At 42.6% G+C, this 21,392-nt stretch overlaps 1 protein-coding gene across 1 annotated transcript in view; it reads right to left on the reverse strand.

Annotated features, from left to right (window-relative positions):
- Positions 1 to 213: 213 nt before the first annotated feature.
- Oxct1 (3-oxoacid CoA-transferase 1) overlaps positions 214 to 21,392 on the reverse strand; it is a 126,945-nt gene continuing 105,766 nt past the window's right edge. Inside the window, exons 15-17 of the mRNA XM_038322563.1 lie at positions 12,345 to 12,425; positions 6,698 to 6,799; positions 214 to 1,918 (exon numbers count right to left, since the gene is read on the reverse strand). Coding sequence (XP_038178491.1) covers positions 1,877 to 1,918; positions 6,698 to 6,799; positions 12,345 to 12,425 — 225 coding nt within the window. The 3' untranslated portion in view covers positions 214 to 1,876. The remainder of the gene's footprint in view (positions 1,919 to 6,697; positions 6,800 to 12,344; positions 12,426 to 21,392) is intronic.

Here is a 21,392-nt window from a genome sequence, read left to right on the forward strand (position 1 = left end):
AGCCTGTCTACACAGTGAGTTCTGGGACTGCAAAGAGACCTCGTATCAATACCTATACTGCTCCCTGAAAAAAAAAAATGAAGAAAGAAACAATAATGACTTGATTGCTGACCTAACGTGTGGCCATTCTATCAGCCGTTGTTGTGTTTCCCCATGTGGAACCACACCATTTCCAAGTGAGAAAAGAGAACAACACATTTTATCTCTGTCAATCTGTAATTTTTATTGTAATGCTCAACAGGTTTTTAAAAATATGGCACTCTTTGAACAATACTCTTGAGTTATCTATTCAGGTGTAGACAATGCTGGAAACATTCTTAGAAGCCCCTTGTCTTAAAGTAACAGACTGGAATGATAAGCAAGTGCATCTGAAGACATATCCATATCAACAATAACATTTTCAAACGTTTCCTCTAACATAGACATATTTACTCTCATGGACCTTGTGCCTTCTAAGACAGGCTCTTCTTATCAGTGCTGGCAGCGGATGCCTTCAACCATGGAGCCAGTCAGAAAGGCAGTACTGCACAGAGAGTACTATGGGGGGAAGCCTGTCTTCTCTTTCACATACTGTACAGGTTAGCTGTGGCTATACTTGAGAAGGGAGATTCAATGATACCCATCACCTAAAGATGCATACATTCCTATCATTAGTAGCAGAAGAACGGTATATTCCAATGTGCAGACACCATCTGTCCAGCCTGGCTTCAGGGTGCCTAGGCTTTCCCCCATCTGATCCTGAGGGAGCTTCTGAGTTGACGCTTCCTGGTAACTGTCTGGGACTGAGGCTACTTCGGAAGGAACATCCCTTATAATCCCAAGCCACTCTGTTCATTCCCCAACACAAAGATTTGCTAACAACTCAGATCTGAGACTCTCCCATCTTTTCCCCTACACAGATAAGGCTAAAGTAATAGTACTCTGCTAAGTGAACTCGCTTAAGCAGATGAAATATCATTGTTTTCCTGTAGAAAAAAAAAGGCATTCACTGTTTATGATCTTTGCTAAACAGAATGGAGAGCGTAATGGGGAAATATCTTGGAAGATCGTTTTTGTAAACACTGCTGCTATTGTGATTTAGGACTCATGATAAATTGCCTACCATTCTTTTTGGCTTAGGAGATGTTGTATAAGTAAACACTGAGTCTCAATAACAGAAATAGTCTTCTGAATACAAATATCGCACAGTATCTGAAAATAGGAGAACTAGGCAAGTATGTCAGGAGGTTTCTAGTCCTCTTCCTGTAGTTGGCCTCAGATGTTAGTGCACACATGTAGATGGTTGGTTGTTTAAAGGCAACATCTGGTGGGATGCCAGCCCTAGCAGATCTATGCCTTGTTCTTTCCTCTGCTTACTTTTCCCAGAGACATTCCTGTTTGCCTTCTTGGGTATCTATCTGGCTATAGGAAGTGTGGAGGGAAGGAGGATATTTTAAAGAGCCAAGCAAAATCACCAAATCAGAGCTTTCTCTCAAAACAAGAGGAAAGCAAAAGATATATAGTCACCCAAAAAGTATTCTGCCTAAGCCACAAATTCACATGAAAACTTTCTCTCAGTACTGCTACATCACGGTTTAGTATATACAGCATAAAAGATGAACATCCATTCAATGTGAGCACCACTGGCAAAGACAACCTTCTTAGTACTATGAAAGAAGACCACAGTGAAATATGTTTCCCTATTGTTTTGGGGGGAAACATTAAAACACACTCAAGGGAACAGTCTACAGCTGCACACACCCAGAAATACTAGAAGAAAACTAGTCAAAACTTCTTGTTAAATATATAATTTTGATTACTGACATCCTTTTAATTAAATCCTATGTGTTCAAAAGGAAATCTTAGCATCCTGGGACAAACATCCTCTCCACATGTTTCAAGTTGAGATCTGCTGCATTGGCATGAGTTTTGGTGAAACCTGGTGAAAGAGAGAAAGAAAAGATCAAAGTTTACTCTACCACAGGATGTACAAGTACGGCTCCAGCTTATTTTTAATTTAATTTTTTTAAATTAAGAAATAAAGACTGAAGGAAATAGTACATTTCAAATGTGGTCAACAGATACAGACTAAAGAAATCCTACTTTGTATAATTCATGTGTTCATCAGCAAAGAAATAAGTGACGAACCAATTTAACTTGACATGTACTGCAAATGACATTACAGAGATTGATGGAGGAGTGTCTATGTGTTACTTTCCTTATTAATAAAGATACTGCCTTGGCCCTTTAAGAGAACAAAAAATTAGGTAGGTGGAGTGGACAGAACAAAATGCTGGATAGCAGGCAGTGGGGAGACACTTCAGGCAGTCACTATATACAGTCGCCATGCTTCTCCTCTCCGAGATGGAGGCAGGTTAAGATATCTCCTGGTAAGCGATCCACCTCGTGGTGCTATATAAATTACTAAATATGGGTTAAAGCAAGATGTGAGAATTAACCAATAAGAGGCTACAGATAATGGGCCAGGCAGTGTTTAAAAGAATACAGTTTCCGTGTAATTATTTTGGGTAAAGCTAGCCGGGTGGCGGGACACAGCCCGCCGATCCTTCAACAAGAGATAGTGGACTTTAAGGTGGTAGGAAATCACTCCCCCTCCCCACTTTGGCCCATGAAGCGCATAATGACTAATACAAGTATGGACACAATGAAAAGCAATAGTGCAGGAGGTCAAGTCAGTTACATTCCCACACGGTTGGGAGAGGGATTCATGAAGCTACACACCTAGCTGAACAACTACTGGCAACTGATGGCTGTCAGGGGAAGGGGAGTCAATTTTCTTTGGAAGTGTGGCCCTTGGTGAGTAGTCCAAGTTAATTATTACTTAATAAATATTTGGGACGAGCCTTCTTTCAAAATGTAAGCACAAGGGGAGAGAAGGGAACAAGACTCCTTGGTTGTGAAAATATCGGGTCATGGTGTCACAAAGTAGGTACTCAGATGGCCAATACACAAACAATTCTGTAAGCCAGTGATTGTAAGAGAAATGCAAAGGAAAGCCCTGAGAACTGGTGGTTAGAAGCCAAAGTGGTGCAGCTATTGTGGAAGGGCATGGGAGTTTCTCACAGAATTAAAAATGGAGCTTGCGTATGGCCCAGTCATCCTACTTCTGGGGTTAGGTCCAAAACATTTCAGAACAGGATGTCAAAGAAATACTGTATACTAGGGTCTATAACAGCAATATTCACAGTGGTGAAGAGGTAGAAGTCACCCAAATGTCCAAGCACAGATGAACACTATAATGTCCTGAAGAAACTGGAGCTGATAAAAAGATAGAAGGCTATCTTATGCTCATGGATTGGAAGAACAAATATAGTTAAAATGTATACACTATTCAATGTAATCTATAGATCTAATGTGATTCTTTATTTAAAAAATGTGCATGAGTCTTTTCCCTGCATGCACATATGTGCATCATGTGTGTGTGTGATGCCTGTGGAGGTCAGAAGAGGGCACTGGATCCCCTGGAACTGGAGTTACAGACACTTGAAAGTCACCATGTATGTGGGTGTAAGACTGAAGTTAGGTCCTACTCAAGATTAGCAAGTGTTCTTAACCACTGAGCCATCTCTAGCTATGAAGTTCTTATTCGAAATACTAGTCACTTTCTTCATATAACCAGAAGCAATATTGTAATTTAAATGGAACCACAAAAATACTTGAATAGCCAAGGGCATTTTGAGCTACAAGGGCAAAGTAGGAAGCATTACAATATTCGAGTTAAAATATACTGCGAATCTATGAAAACTGAAATAGCGTGGTGTTTTTATGAAAACAGACATAGACCTGGGGGAAAGGATAAAGGCCAATCATCTAAAGTCGCTTGCTGTTGACAAACGCACTAACAATGTTGCAAAACTGAAAGCACTGAAGAAAGGCTAGGTTTCTAATACATGGTGGTGTGAGACCTGGATGTCCACAGACAAAACTGGATTAGACCCCCTCTTCCCCATCTGTCAATCAGAAAATACAAAATACAAGACTCTGAAACTATAAAACTACCAGGAAAAAAAAAACAACAAAAAAGAAGCTCCAGAGCAGAGGAACAAGCAAAGAGAGAACAACGCACAACAGGATAAGTCTCCATGCGCATGCTCTCACAAAGGATTGACAATTAACACACCCATGACAAAAACTCAATATCCAGAATGCATATGGAATCATACATGGAACCCAAACAACTCAACAGCAAAAACATTTCTCAATACAATTAAAAGTGGGCAACATAGTTGGGTGTAGGGGGTACCACATCATTAATCCTAGCATTCAGGAGGCAGAAGCAGGTAGATCACTGAATTCGAGGCCAGCCAGAGCTACACAGAGAAACCCTGTCTCAAAACAAACACACATACAAACAAACAAAAAAGTGGACAATATATCTAAATAGACATGAAAGCAAAATACACAAAAAGCCAACAGGTTATATATAAAATTATTAATCATTAAAAAAATCAAAGCCACGATGAGATGCTAGTTCACCCCAATTAGATTAGCTATTATCAAAGAAACAGAGATATTATTGCTCTTGGTCTTTCTGCTAAGACCAAGTGTAAAATCACAAAGGAGCAAGGCAAGGATATAGTAGGGACATTTGATAGGAACAGAATAGCAAAGTCATTGTACATCACTGAACATCAGTATAAGATTTTCTCAGAAATTAAAAATGGAATCAGCATACGATCTAGCAATCTTACTACAAGGATAATAAGACCATTACAGCAATGATACAACTACATTCCCTATTCATAAGGGCCAAGAAAGAGAAATAATCTGCATGCCTGCCACCTAATGAGCTGATATAGAAAATGGTATTCATGCACGACAGAATACTATTAATAAAAAATGAATTGCTGAATTTTGTGGCAACATCCACGAAACTGGAAGTCAATGTTTTAAATGAAATAAGCAAGGCAGCACATTAAAATGAGTATTGCATGATCTCACTTGTATGTAGAACAGAGAAAGTAGGAAGTCACAGGAGGTGCCAGTAGAATGGTGGCTCCCAGAGGTTGGGAGGAGAAGGGAGAGAGGGATGAGCTAGAGCGACCTCTGAGTACCGAGTTATTGCTAGAACATGTGATATGCTGCTGTGCACTGGCGTGACTGCCTGTATTTATAACAGCAATGTGCATGTATGTCCTGACATGGGTAGAAAGGATTTTAAATATTTCCATCATAAAGAAATGCTTGAGGACAGGAATGTTGATCCTGACTTGTATACAATGCATACACAAGTTAAAACATCAAAATATACCTCTTAGATGAATTTCTATATCAGTGTAGTAATAGTAAAAGGAAGAGATGATACTGGAATATAAGAAGGACCATGGGACATTTTCAAATCTACGAAGATAGGACAACTAGCAAGGTTTGTACATTCAATTGCACCCCCCATGTGAGTATATAACAGCAAATTTCTTTCTGAATCACCCACATGAATAACAAATAGCTAGATAATGAGGGTCTTGTGCTGTATATTCATTTGCAGCAGAAACTGAAATTTCTGCAGATCTCGGAAGGTGTTACCTGACAGAGGGTTCCTATCCCACACAGAGGGAAAACAAAAAGAACGGCTGATCAAGAACTGTTTGCTTGTTTCACCGGAGTAAGAAATCGTAAACAGTTCAAGTAGAAACAAATCCCCTTCCTTCCCCCGAGATGACGAGAAAGCTAATTAAAATCTGCTTTTCAAGCAAGGTATTGCTGGGGGACTGCTTTTTTCCAAAGGGAAACTCAGAAAAGGTTAGCAAACAAAAGACCACGGTACAGTTCCAGAAGTGGATACTATGTACACAATGAATTATACAACAAAGTCCTTTCAAGGAAATTTGTTATGCACTTGTAGGTACAAACAAACCTGTGTGCACAGGAAGTTAAATATGAAATCTAGGAACACCGTTTCAAACAATGTTTGTTAAATGCATTTTTCTAACTTTATCTCATTATATTTCATTATAATTAGTAAATGGGTTCTGTCACATTATTTTAGAGACATATATATTCCATTTACCTTGGTTAACTTTAAGTTAACTGCATCTATCTGTCAACCCTAACAGGAAGGTGACTGAAGATTTATAATAAGCACCTCTACACACATACATACACACACACACACACAATAAATAAATAAATGCAATTTTAAAGTATAAATAAATAAGTGTAACAACAAAAATTTTAATAGAAATCCTCCCTTTAGATTTACTGGGTTTCCCACTCCCGAGTTTTCTGTACACTATTATTTTCCTGCGCTTGTTACATTCTAATATAGCGGGTGGACGTAAACACGCAGAGGTGACGCAAGGACGCAGAGGTGAAGCAAGGGAAATGCCCTCGTCAGGTGGGTGTAAGAGTGAGCAAGTATTACTTTTCCACAAGAGGCTCTCATCATGGTTAGTTAGCCCCACCTGACTAAGAACAGATGACTCCCAGGACTATCACACAAGGCAGATGACCAGGAGCTTGTCCTCTGTCCCCCGTATCTCCCGATGTGTCCTCCTGCTCCCATCCCACACCCGGCAGCCCTGACCTAACTCACACACTGCCTATTCCAGCAGCTCTCACAGGAAGCCCCCTTTCCTCCTCCTGTTCAGATCAGCCCCTTAGACGCTCAGAAACGGATGGTTGGGTCCCGTTACCATTTATGCTTCACGCAGGCAGTGATCCAGCGCAAGGGGCTGGCGCTGTTCGCGGAAACACTTACCGCGAAGTCACAGCCGGTGCTCTTCTTTATGTCGTCGACAGTCAGGCCTTCCCAGAGCTCAATCAGTGTCAGCCCGTTCTTCTTGTCCACGTCAAACACAGCCTGTGGAAAGTCAAGAAAATGACAACGACCAATTCCGTCATGAAAACTGTCACACAAAAATAGATGGGCGTTCAAGTTCCTAGAAGAGAGATAAGATCCATAACCAAAGACTGAAAACCAGCAATGAAAAAAATGTCCACTATAACTATTATAAATAATACCAAATCCTTAGCCAGTCACTATTTGGTGACTACAGCTGGCGTCTTCTAGCACTGTAATAAGTTTTGGGTTTTTGTTTTTTTAAGCTGTCTTCCATTTGTTAGCTCTAACACATTGACCAGAGAGGTGACCAACAATCTGAAGAGGTGAAGGAATGAACGGAGTGGGAATGAGGCAGGGTAGATCTGGAAAGAGAAAGAATAGGTATGTTGAGAAAATGCTGCTTGGTAAACGATTGTAGGAAACAAAAGGAGAAACCGTAGTGCCCAAGAGTAATTATAAAATAAAAGTTTCCCTGGCCCTGAAAGGCCAGCCAGCCTAACTAAGTAGCTGTTCAAATTCTCACTGGTAAAGCTCTTCTTCAACTTTTAAATTTCCAAGAAAACACATGGGACCCAAGAAGAGGGCATGAGAACCCACAGCCTTTGGTGAGCAGTTCTAATGGCTGTGGTAGTATCTAAGGCAGACAGGAATGCTGACCCCCGCCTGAACAATCCATCCCAGCATCACGGCCATTGTACCAGCTCATGATGGTACCACCATAGCACCACCTGACTGGGGAAAGGGACTACAAAGCATTCAACACAGCTTTCTATTCGAGACTTCTTCAGAAGTCTTCTGAGATGGTTTCTGGGTCATCTCTTTCTAGGGTATTTACTTCTTGGGGAAGATCATTTGCTGCAATAATAAAAAAAAACAAGCTTTAATTATGAGACCCCGCTGCTTCTCCGGGGCTTCAAACCCTGCTCTACAGGTCTCTGTCAGCTTCCTCTGTCAGCTCCCATAGGAGTTTCCTTTCTCAGACTTAAAAGTTATGTTTCCCAGGTTTTCTTCCATGGATTAACTTAAATTTACCTATTATTTGTAGTCTTATGTTCTTATATTCAAATACCCTTGATGTCAAACCCTAAACTGTCATGCTTAAACACACTGCAAGCGAGAAGGCAACACGCAGGGGGAAGAACACTGGCTTTTGAGCTGGCTTGTCACACAGCTCTGCTGCCTCGCAGCGAAGTGGTCTGGGGAACTTGTGTTTACAACTGTGATCAGAGAGCACACAAAAGCCTCCCTGAGGCTGTGGTACAGGAAACATACAGATACATTCTCTGCAACATGTCCGGGCCACAGTATAGCTGTGGTATTATTCCTTAGCAGAAGTGCCTAAGCCAAGGCAAAGGCCTAAGATAATCACTGTCTCCAGCCGGTTTATATTTTCCCTCCAGTGGGAACAGCACAGAACAAGGGATGCTTACTTTCCTTGTTTGTTTGACAACATGGCTGATTCTACTGAAACGATGATTTAAGAGGAATTAGGTTTCATTTGGTAGTCTAACGCGCAAACAAAAGTTTGATAAAAATGGAGAGGAAAATCTAAAAGTTAAATTGTTAACAGCTAATCAAAAATGATACTGAAACTACCTTATCTTACAGGTAAGTAATTTAATTACTTTATTACCGCCATAAAGGCTACGTTATGGATCCGATAGTTAATTACAGCCAGGTGCTGATGGGGAAGCTAACTTTTATAACCCAATCCATACAACAGGAAACAACTATAATTGCTTTCAAAGGGCAACCTAATGGAATTTTCCTCAGTGCTGATTATGGAATTCTGGTTCCTTAACTGCCATTGCCTTTAATAGCACTGCATCCTCACCTACTCACCGAGCAGCATCTGTGGAGCACTGCATCCTCATCCACTCATCCAGCAGTATCTGTGGAGCACTGCATCCTCATCCACTCATCCAGCAGTATCTGTGGAGCACTGCATCCTCATCCACCCATCCAGCAGCATCTGTGGAGCACTGCATCCTCATCCACCCATCCAGCAGTATCTGTGGAGCACTGCATCCTCATCCACCCATCCAGCAGTATCTGTGGAGCACTGCATCCTCATCCACCCATCCAGCAGTATCTCTGGAGCACTGCATCCTCATCCACTCATCCAGCAGCATCTCTGGAACACTGCATCCTCATCCACTCATTCAGCAGTATCTGTGGAGCACTGCATCCTCATCCACCCATCCAGCAGTATCTCTGGAGCACTGCATCCTCATCCACCCATCCAGCAGCATCTATGGAGCACTGCATACCTCATCCACCCATCCAGCAGCATCTGTGGAGCACTGCATACCTCATCCACCCATCCAGCAGCATCTATGGAACACTGCATCCTCATCCACTCAGCCAGCATCCACGGAGGAGCACCTGCTCATGACTCACAGAGGTAAACATTCAGCTTGAGATGCCCAAAGATTCAGATTAGCTGCCTTGACTTTCCTTTTCTACAGCGTCACCTGCAGTTCATGCTGATTGTGGCCACATGCTTACTCCAGTAGTGACTGTTCTTTTAAGCTCAAATCTCCCTTTGTCTTTTTTTAAATCCCCGGAACATAAAATTGAAGGTGTCAAACTAAACCTCTTTCTTTCCTGCCCCCTACTGTTCTCCCTCTTCCTCCTTTCTCAATCTTTGCTGGGACACAGCAGCTCAGACATTCTCTCTTGTTAGAGAATGCAGGCCTCTCCTTCCTCACCAGTTGTGCCCCACTCATCAAACCAGGTGAGTCCCATCTCCCAAATCTCTTTAGAATAGCTCTCTGGGTTGTGATTTGGGACCTTTCGCCCTTCTTACCTAGACCATTGGTGGACCCTTTCAGTTAGATTTCTCTTTCTCTTTGTTTATTTTTTAAAGACCCAAAGTTATAGTGCTCTGACTAATGCAAAATAGTTTCCTAACTAATGAAAAGATCGCTGAAGGGTTCCCCATCCCTCCCCTGATAAGAAACACATTTTTAGGAGAGCATCCACATCCCTCCTTGAGCTGACCTCTCACTGGATTTTCTGCTGTAGTTCAGAGTACAGCTGCCCTCTTGTGCTAAGCTATCCCATTTGCAGGTTCTTCAACAGGCTGGGCTTTCTTCCCCCCTCTGAGACTTTGCATGAGTTTCTCCTTTACCTGTGCTGTCTTCTTTGATTTTCTTTTCAATCATAAAACTTTAATTTGCCTTTCAAGACTCACTGTCCAACCTATCAGTTTCCTCGGCAGGATAAGTATGACACCTTTATTTAAGGAGATGATCGAGTTCAAGATAGTTACCACGCTAAGTGTCACGGGAGCAGCAATGAAGGAAACGGGCAGAGGTTAGAGGTCACTTTAAATACTTAGCTGTCAGTGCTAAGTTAGGCTAAGTGAAAAGATGCAGGGAAGTACTTGCAAGGCATGTAGGGAGGGAAAAGAGATACTTGACAGAGAAACAGAGAGATGTATGCCTGAGACAGAAGGCAAACAGGAAGCAGTGGATGGACGATGGATGGATGGATGGATGGATGGATGGACGGACGGACGGACGGACGGATGGACGGATGGATGGATGCATGGATGGATGGATGGATGAACGGATGAACGGACAGACGGACGGACGGACGGATGGATGGATGGATGGATGGATGGATGGATGGATGGACGCATGGATGGATGGATGAAGCATTCCAGGGAGGGGTGGAGAATGTGTAGTCCCAGAAGCTTGTGGTCCAGGGAGAATGCAACAAAGTTCCTAGAATTTTAATACTGCTGAGGCAGGAGAGTCTTTAGTCAGAAAGACGTTAACTATAAAAGGTGTGACTTGGGAAATGCATTGCATGATGCCACCCAATAGTAGTCCTTGGTACTCCTACAGGGCTACCACATGGGTTCCTAGCATGGCATCTGGTATGCATAACACTGTGATTTTTATGGAGTCTGTTATTCTGGCTGCTGGAGATGCTGGATGCCTGGTGTTTAATGCTGTGGAATGTGTCTTTTGATGAGTGACTCCTCCTTCTTTTTGTAAGTCATTGTTAGAAACAGTCTGGTTCAGAGAAGGTCTTCCAAAGAATGGTTTATCAAATGAATGAAACAACAAGAACAGAAAAAGTAAGTATAAAAGAGGCTCAAAATGTCATTAAGCTTTAGCACCCATGACAGTTATATCAGGGAAATGCAAATATCAGATGGAAAGCACTAGAGTGAATGGTGGGGACAGCGGGCCACTGTGAGGATGCTATCGCTGTGCACTAAGAGGGTGAGAAGCCCCTTCGTGATGCAGGTGGAAACTGTAGCTAGGCTTCCAGGATGGGGGGAATACAAAACAGAAGAAGGAGGAGTAGGAGGCTCTGTAAGAAGAAGACCTGGAAGGCCAAGAGCAGGGTAGCAGAGAGAAGACTTACGAGGGAAGGGGAAAGGGGCATCCAACTGGGGACCAATGTTGGAAGATTCCCGGTTGGTGTTACCATTGTATTAAAGAAATCAGGATTGAGGATGACTCTGTCCTAACTGCAAAGCAATGGCTTTTCTCAGCAGGCTCTGTCCATAGTTTAGAGAGATTCAGGAATAACAAGGACTTTGATGCACTTGTTCTCCATACAGCACATTTATGGAATTCCACACGGTCTCAGGAATACCCGACCAGATGGAGCCTTCCTTGAAAGCACAGCTTAGGAAGAGTTATATATGTAACCTACTTTAGAGACTGCTTTGGGATGTTTCTTCCCAACCTGTAAAGAAGGCTAGGGAGCCAGACACTGTGACATATGACTGTCATACAGCTCTGGTCAAAAGAAGAGAGGCATCACTGAGAAGGGGGAGAAAACCCAAATAAGCAATTCTGTCCCGTGGCTTCCTCAAGAAATACTCCTTCCCAGATGACTTATGGGGCTCATGCCATTCTCACATCCCAAGTTCCAATCTGGGAGAAGAACCTGGCTGTGGACAGCTATCTGGAATACTTCTCCGAAACAAGCAGTCTTTAACTGTATAACTGGCCAAAGGTTTTCATTTGTGAAAGAAAATACAGAGGCATGGAAGTTGTGGGCATGCTCTAAAGTCCATGTCAGAGAAAGGCCAGAAGCCATGGAAGAAACAGAATGTATGTCTTGAGCCATTGTGGTTCTATACCGCTACTTACACCCAAGTGACTCAAACTCAGCTGTGGGTGAATTTCCTAAAATAAAACCCAACAGTTTATTCTTGTGATTTTTGCCAGACAAGAAAGAAAGAGAGGAAAGGTAGGTACACTCTGAACTTTACATATAAACCACCCATCTTCATATCTTAAGCATCCAAATTAAGGATCAGTAAAGCTCTCGTCTGCCTGGAGCAAACAGAAAGCTACCCAGGATAAGAGTTCCACTTCGTGTGTGCAACTCCTGAGAATTATACATAAGCAAGACTACATTTAGAGACATTCATTTTCCCATTCCCTCCTTCCGAAAACTAAATTAATCTTCCAGCTACTGATGTAAGATGGCTTTAGACAGTAATTGTTAAAAAGCCTCACATGTGCCTCTAAATAAAATAAGAAAGGAGGGAGCTGATGTGCGCAGAGTCAGAAGCAGGAAGGTCCTTTACCTTTTCTGTGATAATGCGGTTGACACATTGCTTTCCCGTCAGCGGTAACGTACACTTCTCCATGATCTTATGTGCATTTCCCTGTTTTAAAGAACAACAAGAAAACATCAACAATACTATTCAGGGAGTAACTCTTGCTTAGGATTGGTGTGACTATAGGTAAACCAGGAACGATCAGAGACATTGACTTTTAAGAATAGACTATTTCTAAGCCCTTGCAAAGTCAAGCTCTCCTCTCTCTCAAGTCAGCTTTCATGCCTGGAATAACATAGGGAGGACCCCTACAAGTAACCAAATGCATAAGAGATTTATTGAGAAGCCCTGTTCCACATATGAGTACTCCCAAGCCTCAGTTCTTGTACTCTGAAATGTGCAGTACCAAGTCTCATATTCTCATTTTTCTCTTCCAAAGAACGGCCCCCTTAAAAAAAAATCTGTACTTATTTGTCAAGAGTAGGAAGTATACATGGAAAACGAACCTGAAACCCAGTCTCCTTCTAAAACAGACTTAATCTTATTTGTTAAAAAAGTAACAGGTGCACAGAAAGTAGCAATGCCTTGCTTCCATTTTCAATAGGAAAACACCTCAATTTTCTTCCATATTTTCATGAATTTTCTCCTACATTGAAAGCATTATATTTAGCATGTTATTTATCCCTTGCTGTCAATTTAGAGATTATCTACTGGCTTATTTTTATGGTACATAAGCACTTAACTCTCTTACAAGTTCCATTTGCAGCCCCAAAGTCCCCACCATCATTTTCAGTCCTCCCAGTCACAATTTGCTGCTAATTTCAACCATCAGAATTGATTTTACTCTTACCTAATGCCCACACAAAACAGACCACTGTTCGGCCAGTATGCTATATTCACTTTCTCTTGTGACCATATTTGTCCCTTGAGATTGAGCTCTAGTTTGCTTATTAAATGAACTTTCTCTTGTTGAAATTTCTTTTACTCACAATTCCCTTCTTCAAACATAAAACAGAAGAGACTGAGCAAAAGTCAGGTTTTACCCAGTGACTCCCTTCCCCAGACCCATTCTAAGCCCAAATGTAGAAGTGGCTTCCCAGGTGCTTCTGTGAAGCCTAGCTGGAATATCAGCTCTGATCTCTTCCAGTGATGATTCAACTCCCTTCTACTAATACTACGGAGCACTAGGAACATAATAAACATCACCTTTGAGGTTGAAGGCTGGCCTAGCACACTGCAGGATTGTCTTGAAAACATTAAAATGTCCCTGCTTTCTTTTGGATCTAAACACACCAAATACAATGATGTCACTACCATCATCAGCCATCTGCCTGTTTTGCTTGCTTAAACATCCATCTACGAATTAGCTCAGATATCTCCCCAGACTGGTGTCAAACCAACTACATGTTCAGAGGCAATGAATTTCAGTTAACGGGATCTAATTATGATTTGACTCTTTGTAGTAAATTGTCAACTTGGCAATGCACCTATAGTTAAGAAGGTTTTGGTACATGTAAGTCAGTGGAAGGCATAAGAGGTTTTCTAAGGTTTCTGAATGAATAGATGGATGGATGATGGATGGGTGGGTGGACGATGGATGCTGGATGGATGCTGGATGAAAGGATGGATGGATGATAAATGGATAGATGGATGGATGAAGGATGGGTGGATGGGTGGGTGGATGATGGATGGATGGATGGATAGATGGATGGATGCTGGATGAATAGATGGATGATGGATGGATAGATGGATGATGGATGGATGGGTAGATGAGTGGGTGGATGATGGATAGATGGATGGATGGGTGGATAGATGGATGGATGATGGATGGATGATGGATGGATGGATGGATGGATGATGGATGGATGGATGATGGATGGATGGATTTCTTTTTAAAGACAAACCCTATAGCCTTAACTTAGTCAAAACTAGTGTTGACTACATATTAAGTAGCTAAATATTACACCTTCAAAACCAAGTTGTTTCTAGATTTGCTATGTGGGAAAATATTTACAGATGTAGCCCGAGAACCTCGCCTTCACTCCTCTTCTGCTATCACCTCCCGTGTGAGATTTCACGTCCTGCATGTCACGGAAGCTAAATTGAACAGCTGTTAATGTAGCCCAGATAAGACATGACACAACACATTGTGACTTCAAACAAAGTGAGAAGTCTGTAGGCCTCTGAGGGCCACTTCCTGCCGGACCTCACTTGGTTCTCATTAGTTGAGAAAGAGCCGCACTCAGAGTGAAGGCAGCCTTGGGGATCTTAATGAACAAGCAACTCTGTTTCAGGAGAAATGATGAATTTTATCCGACAGTGTTAATGGTGCCCTATCAACAGGGACCTTTATAAACTATTTTCTACATGAATAACATAGCATAGATAGGAAAGGTGTGGACTTCACACCAAAAAAACAAAACCTGATCCTTCATGTTATCTGTGTCAGATCAGTGTGTCCATACTTTGGTGCCCGCCTTATGTTACAGTATTACTAGATTTAAACGAAATCCAGACATCCAACATTAGTAAGAATAAATGTTAACTGCAATTGTTTATACAGTTTATAATTAAAATTCATATAACCTACCAATAATTTCTTTATGGGCTTGTAAGTCCCTACATGAAGTCTAACATAGAAATAAGCAAAAAAAAATTAAAAATAAAAATGGCCTAAATTAATTTCCTGAGACCCACAGAACCAATGAAAACTGGTATCTATTTGGAGACAAACTGTAAGGCTCGCCTAGGAAAGCAGCACCTGGTGTGTGTGTGTGTGTGTGTGTGTGTGTGTGTGCAGTTAGAACAACATAGCTAGATGAATCCATTCACACTTAGCTCCAAGACATAACAGAGATCAAGGACAGAGAAAAAATATAATGCAAAAAGATGAAAAAAAAGTCACAACCGCAATGCAATAGGTCAGCTCTCAAGCCCAACCATGACTGACTCCCAATTTAGCACACTCCCTAAGCACGCTGGGCTGTGCATCAGTGGAGCACGACAACTGCATACACTGGTGATTCACAAAGCAGGAACAATCGCTGATTCTGAACGCTTGAAAATAAAGTCTAACAGAGACTGTCGGTATAGCATGCAAAACATTAGAGAAGTCTGAAGATCAGGACTCTCGTTTAATAGGAACCTTATTCCTATTAAATGTGTTTATTTGGACTTTAAATTCTCTGGGTTGCTAATCTCCTATTGCCTTGATCTGCTCTCCTGATCCTTAGAACTCACTGATGTGCCGGAGGTGCGCTGAACTAGGAGCGATGGAACTGATGCTGAGAAGCAGAAGCCGGGATTTGGAGTTCATCCTCATCATTCTGATTCTTTTTCATGTTCTCCAAAAGGCAGTTCAGAAAAGGCAGAAGCATGGATACAAAATATAAGAGTTAAAACGTTTTAAGCTAGGTGAGTGGTCCATGCCTGCAGGCCCAATGCCATAGGAAGCTGAAGCAAGAGGATCACTGGAGCAAGGAACTCAGTGCTGACCTGAACAACCCAGCAGGACTCCAGAAAGAGGTTTTGCCTAATACTAAGGGCTCTTGATTTCACTAGACTTCATCATAACCTTTATTAATTCCCAAACTCTATTACTTCCAACTATTTCCCTGACATCTTTCTCCTCTTCAATACCTTAAGTGCTTTACAATTTTAGTTTTCAATAACCTGGGCCCCAGAACTTTCTGGTACTTGCTTCCTTGAGATCTCTTTAACTCTTTAGATCTGTAAGTGAAATCCTAGAACCACATTTTGCAGGAATGAACAACTCTGATTAAATGATAATATTTTTTGCTAGTACAACAATGCATTTTAGGACATCAAAGTGCACTTAATCTCATGTAATCGGCTCATTTTTTTTCATACAACAGGATGTTCTAGGAGTTGATCATTCTCAAGCTACCAGCTACTGGGAAAACACACCAAATTACATCCCATCACCTCAGATTCAAATGGCCATAGCCTTTCTAGTTTTCAGAACAATAACTAACCCTGGCATAGTGTCCACTCCAGTGCCCTAGGGGCCTCCCGTGTATTATGGCCTTTTTGGTTGCTCTGCATTTCCTTCGTCCCACTCCCTATGGTATGTTGTTCATCTCCTATCAATTCCCAATAGCTTCTGAGCTTGCTCAAGGCTGACACCATTCATCTCTGCATCTACAGGGATGAGAAGAGCACTAAGCAAACCTCAGTGACCGATGCATGCTGTCTGGATATTACAACCTGATTCAGAGACCTCTGACAGAATTGGAGTTATAAAATACCATGTGACTAAGTACCTGTGGACTGCCTGGGGGCACCTTTCTGGCTCTCAGAAATATACTTGCACAGTTCCAGTATCTTTGATCTCAACAAAAGTTCATCTAACAGAAGTGACTGAAAGGGGAATCACAAGATTTGAGGAGAACAGCAAAAGGATGGGGCAAAGACATATCAGGCCTGTAATGTGAAACACAGTCTTTCAAAGGGAGAAATAAAACTAGTTTCTGTACCGTCCATTTGCTCCTTCCTGGTTGCCAAAGCTTGTCATAGCCTACCACAGGGCTCAAGGTTTAATATTAGAAGTTAAATATTCTCTAATATTTAATCTTTAGTACAAGGAAGCCAATATCAGATCTCTCTTTAGCCTCAACACAGCATCGCAGGAGTCTGTTTGTCAGCTTGCCGTGCCTTCTCCCTGGAAACCCTTCACCATGATGAAGAAAGCAAGAGATTATTTTCTACATGTCCATGCACTTCATTGGGGAATGCTGTTTGTGTTACTGATCACATGACTGTCGGGTCACCATGGTGACTGATATGGGGCATAATAAAAATGGATTGACTAAACAAAGAAAATCGGGTACACCAAGTACCAGACCAGAAAGGCCAGAAAGAATTTGCTCTCACCAAGTTTATCCTCATAGGACATTTTGGTCTTTCCCATATCTCCTCAATGGATCCTAACAGTCTGCAGAGCACTGGTGGAAACAGCTGGCACAGATAATTTTACTGTTATTATCAATCTTTATCTGTTGATAAAGTAACAGTTTGTGGCCACAGGGACACTCTCAAAGGGGAGAGTAGCCTACTGAGACAATGGATATGACAAGCCATGTCCCTGTGAAGAAGTGTCAGGGTTGAGGTCTTATGATAGAAGTCTCCTTTCTTCAATGGGATTATCACTATGGGCTGACTTTCACTATCTCTGTAACGGCCAAATCCTATAACTGTTAGCATCTGGAGAGCAGAGTCCAGGAATAAGTAGGAAAATTTCTCCCCACTCACAAATTGCAGTGGTAACTCCGTTTTTCTTAGTATTACTTTTTCCTTTTCCGTTTTAAAAAAAAAAAAACAGTAGAGGGTTTCACTAACAAACTAGAGCCCCTTAGAATTCCATTTTTTAAGGTAGACTGTTTTTCTTTCAAACTATATAGACTAATTAGCAATCAGACTAGAAAAAGTGACAAGTTTTTCATGATGGAACAAACACAAGCAGAAACTCTCATAAATTATGAATTAACAAAGGGATACTTTACTAACTGGGAGTACTTTTCAGTGTCGCCAAAAAATGACCTCAGAGATCTTTCAGATATGCTGCTTTTAGTACCACATTGTCTAAAACAAATGAGATTAATAAACCTCATGGGGGGGGGTAAGAAGAAGATAAACTAAGTATCAAAATCTCTACACAAGACTTTGCTACCAGGGAGATTAGACTAAATCGGAAAAATCATTCCCGAAGACTTAGTTTCAACCTCATAACGACACAACTATGACTCTACTTATTCCTTCAGAACCCAAATCTCTCGCTGTAATAAAAACAAAATATAAACCTTCCCTAGAACCAGATGTTCTGCCTTTGCTTGTTTACAGTCAATGTTAAGCGCAACTGAAGTGCTCTGCCCCCCAGTTCCACCCCTGGAAACAGATTTCAGCATTTGCTACTGAGAACGAAACACTTGCTGCATGCCGTTAGCAGAGATGGCATTATCAGAAAAGTTCTGCAAGGTGGAAGGGGGTTTAGAAGAAGGCGACACAGACTCTGGGCTTGGTGTCACTCTCCAGGGATATTTCATTGCTATGGAGAGTGGCTTGTCTAGCTGTGGAAGGGAAACACTAAGGTCAGTCTGCAGTGACGGAATGGAAACCATCAACATTGTCAACAGGGAAGGGCTAGGAGAATGCTATGTGCCGAAAGGGTCATGATCCGCAGGGCCAATCCGACATGAATTTGTCAGGCTTGACTAAGAGTTTCTGTCTTCTAACAGAATGGCATCATTGCACCCCATGCTCAGAGCACACAGAGTCCTTTCTCCTATGGAGCCTCTCGCCTTCTAATGCAGAGGTTTGGGAAGGTCTGCAGAAAGGCGGGGAGAGAAGGCCTCTCCCCTTGAACCTGAATGAAGTATGGGAATGAGCCACCAGGGTGATCTCGGGGAGAGCATTCAAAGCATAGAGAATACCAAGGGCAAAGGCCAGGAGGCAGGATTCTGCTTGCAGTGTTCCAAACTTTCAAGAAGGGCGTAGCACAGTTGGAGCCAAATGAGAGAGAGAATGGTGGCAGTGATTGCAAAAGACAAGGTAGGCCAAGGAAACCCAGGCAGGGTTGACTGAATCAAGATGTTAAAGAGGAACTCTTTGGTCCGTGTGCTTGATTACAAAGAGGGTCTCAAGCAGTTGGAGGACCTTTAGGACACTTTGACAGGGGACTCTGGAACACTACAGATCCACGTTTATAGAGGTTTACAGAGATAGAGTGTCAGATGAAAGGCACCATGGTGATGGTTCAGGTAGGGGTGAGGACCACGGCGATCATTCAGGTAGGGGTGAGGATGGCAATGGTTCAGGTAGGGGTGAGGACATGGCGATCATTCAGGTAGGGGTGAGGATGGCAATGGTTCAGGTAGGGGTGAGGACCATGGTGATCATTCAGGTAGGGGCGAGGATGGCAATGGTTCAGGTAGGGGTGAGGACCATGGTGATCATTCCGGTAGGGGTGACGGGTAGAGAGATTATCATTTCCCTAGCTGGGCCAGAAAGAGGATAAGGCTATTTAAGGGAAAGGGGAGATAATTTCATTTGTGGGTATATTGTGGCCGAGGGGGCTCTGGGACATCCAGGAAGAGTCCTCTAAGGGGAATCAGGAAGACAATTCTAGAGCTCACCAGAGAACTCCAGGTGGAGGCAAAAGGCTTGGGGATCCCTGAGTGAAACACAGCGGGCGGCACCCCAAGAATGGCAGAGAAGATGGAAGACCCAGAGACTCAGGTGGAGCTCCACATCCTGCTGGGAACTCACAAAGTGGGCAGGGACCAGACATCTGTGGACCCAAGCGATGTAACTCAGCCCAACTTTTGAGGCCTTTAGCAAATAGACAGAATGAAGACAAGGGCAGCATGGCGAAACTGGATGTATCTCTAAAATTATAACTTAAGCGTTCCAGAAATCACAAATGTTCAAGTAGCACTAATCCCAGCATAGCGGCACATGAGAGATTACAAAATCTGCCCCCGGGCTATTAAGTATCCACTGAGGAAAGACGGTAACACAAAACCTGAGGAAATAAAACTGGAGAAATCGCTTTCTCGGGTTGTTTTCTTTCAAACTCTTTATTGATGGCTTTCCCACCAAATCAAAGGGAGCTATGGCCAGAGAAAAGGGATGCAAAGGAGTCTCTCTGAAACAGGAAAGGGTGAACCTGGGTAAGACAGGGGCAGAGGCAGGGCTGTGGGCAGGCTGCCTGTGGGAGAAAGACGGACATGGGCTGGCACGGATGGAATCAAACTCCCAGCCCTGCCACCTTCCTGCAGTGGCTTGCCTCCATTCTGGACTTATTCAAAGGGTCTCTGAGAAAGTGAGACTCAGTCTGTGCAATGCTAGGCACACCCCCAGCTAAGGACCCAAACTCTTCCCCACTCCTCTTTGCAGTTTTAAGAGGCAGAAGATGAACTAGGTTAAACAATGAAAAGAAAAAAGGTGTGCTTGTAAGGAATTCTCCATGAGCTAATTTTTAAAACATATTCTCCTTTCAAAAATGAAAAAAGATGGAAGGAAAGTGTACCATCTATACAGTGAGACACCACTGCATCTCAGCCTCAACCAAAACCACATCCCAGTCTGGTGCTCACACCTGCTGTTGGCTGCAGGAGCAGCAGCCAGTTTTGCAATGTTTCCTTCGCTCTTATTAAAACAATAAAAACAGGCTTTAAAGGTTGGCCGATGCACCGTAACCCTACAGGTGAGCAAGTGAAAAGAAAAGCCACAACTGAAAACCCGGTGTGGTCCAGACCCTGGTGGGAACAAAAGCACCACTCGAGAACAGAGAACACAAGAGCACGCTTTTCTCTCGTGTTGGAATCCCTCTGCAAGCTCGGCACCCTGAATCCATACACCTGCGGGGGTTTAGTTCACTTGGCTGCCTGGAAGGACAGGTGGCTAGCTGTGGGGATGGAAAACCCCACCTGCCCCTTTCCAGCCTTCACCCAAGTAAAGGATTCAGGGAGGAAGTGGTGAGGTGCACACAGTGCCATTCACAGTGAGCCCCGAGTAGTAGCCCCAGTAGAGTCATACACCCAGGACCACAAGTGACACACGAGGACAGATGCTCCCTCTATTAGTTAGTATTTGAAGGCTATCTCTTATGTGGGGAGAGTCCCTTATTATTATTATAATCACACCTGAGTATGGTGGCTCACGCCTGTAGTCTCAGTACTCTGAGGCAGGAAGATCTCCAAGAGTGTGAAACCAGCTTTGGCTACAGGGTAAGTTCCAGGCAATGAAACTGTCTAACCAAGGAACCCTTCCCCCCAGTCTTTTGAAGAAAAAAAATTAATCACAAGTAGATTTTCCGTTGTTTTGTTCAAATGAAAGTATCTGTGGAAAGCACTCCAGTTCAAGTGTGAAACAACCCCATTGCTCACTGAGAAAAGAGAAAGGGGGAAGGGAAAACACATGATCTGGCTTCTGCAGCAAGCTTTAATGGGGATTCAGCCAGATACAAGTCTGAAGTACCATTTATTTTCCTCTATCAGAAATTCCAGCTGAGGGGAAGAAACGACTTTGGTGAAGGGGAAAAAAGAAAGAGAGAGA

The sequence above is a fragment of the Arvicola amphibius genome, chromosome 3 (genome assembly GCF_903992535.2).
Source record: "Arvicola amphibius chromosome 3, mArvAmp1.2, whole genome shotgun sequence".
NCBI lineage: Eukaryota > Metazoa > Chordata > Mammalia > Rodentia > Cricetidae > Arvicola > Arvicola amphibius.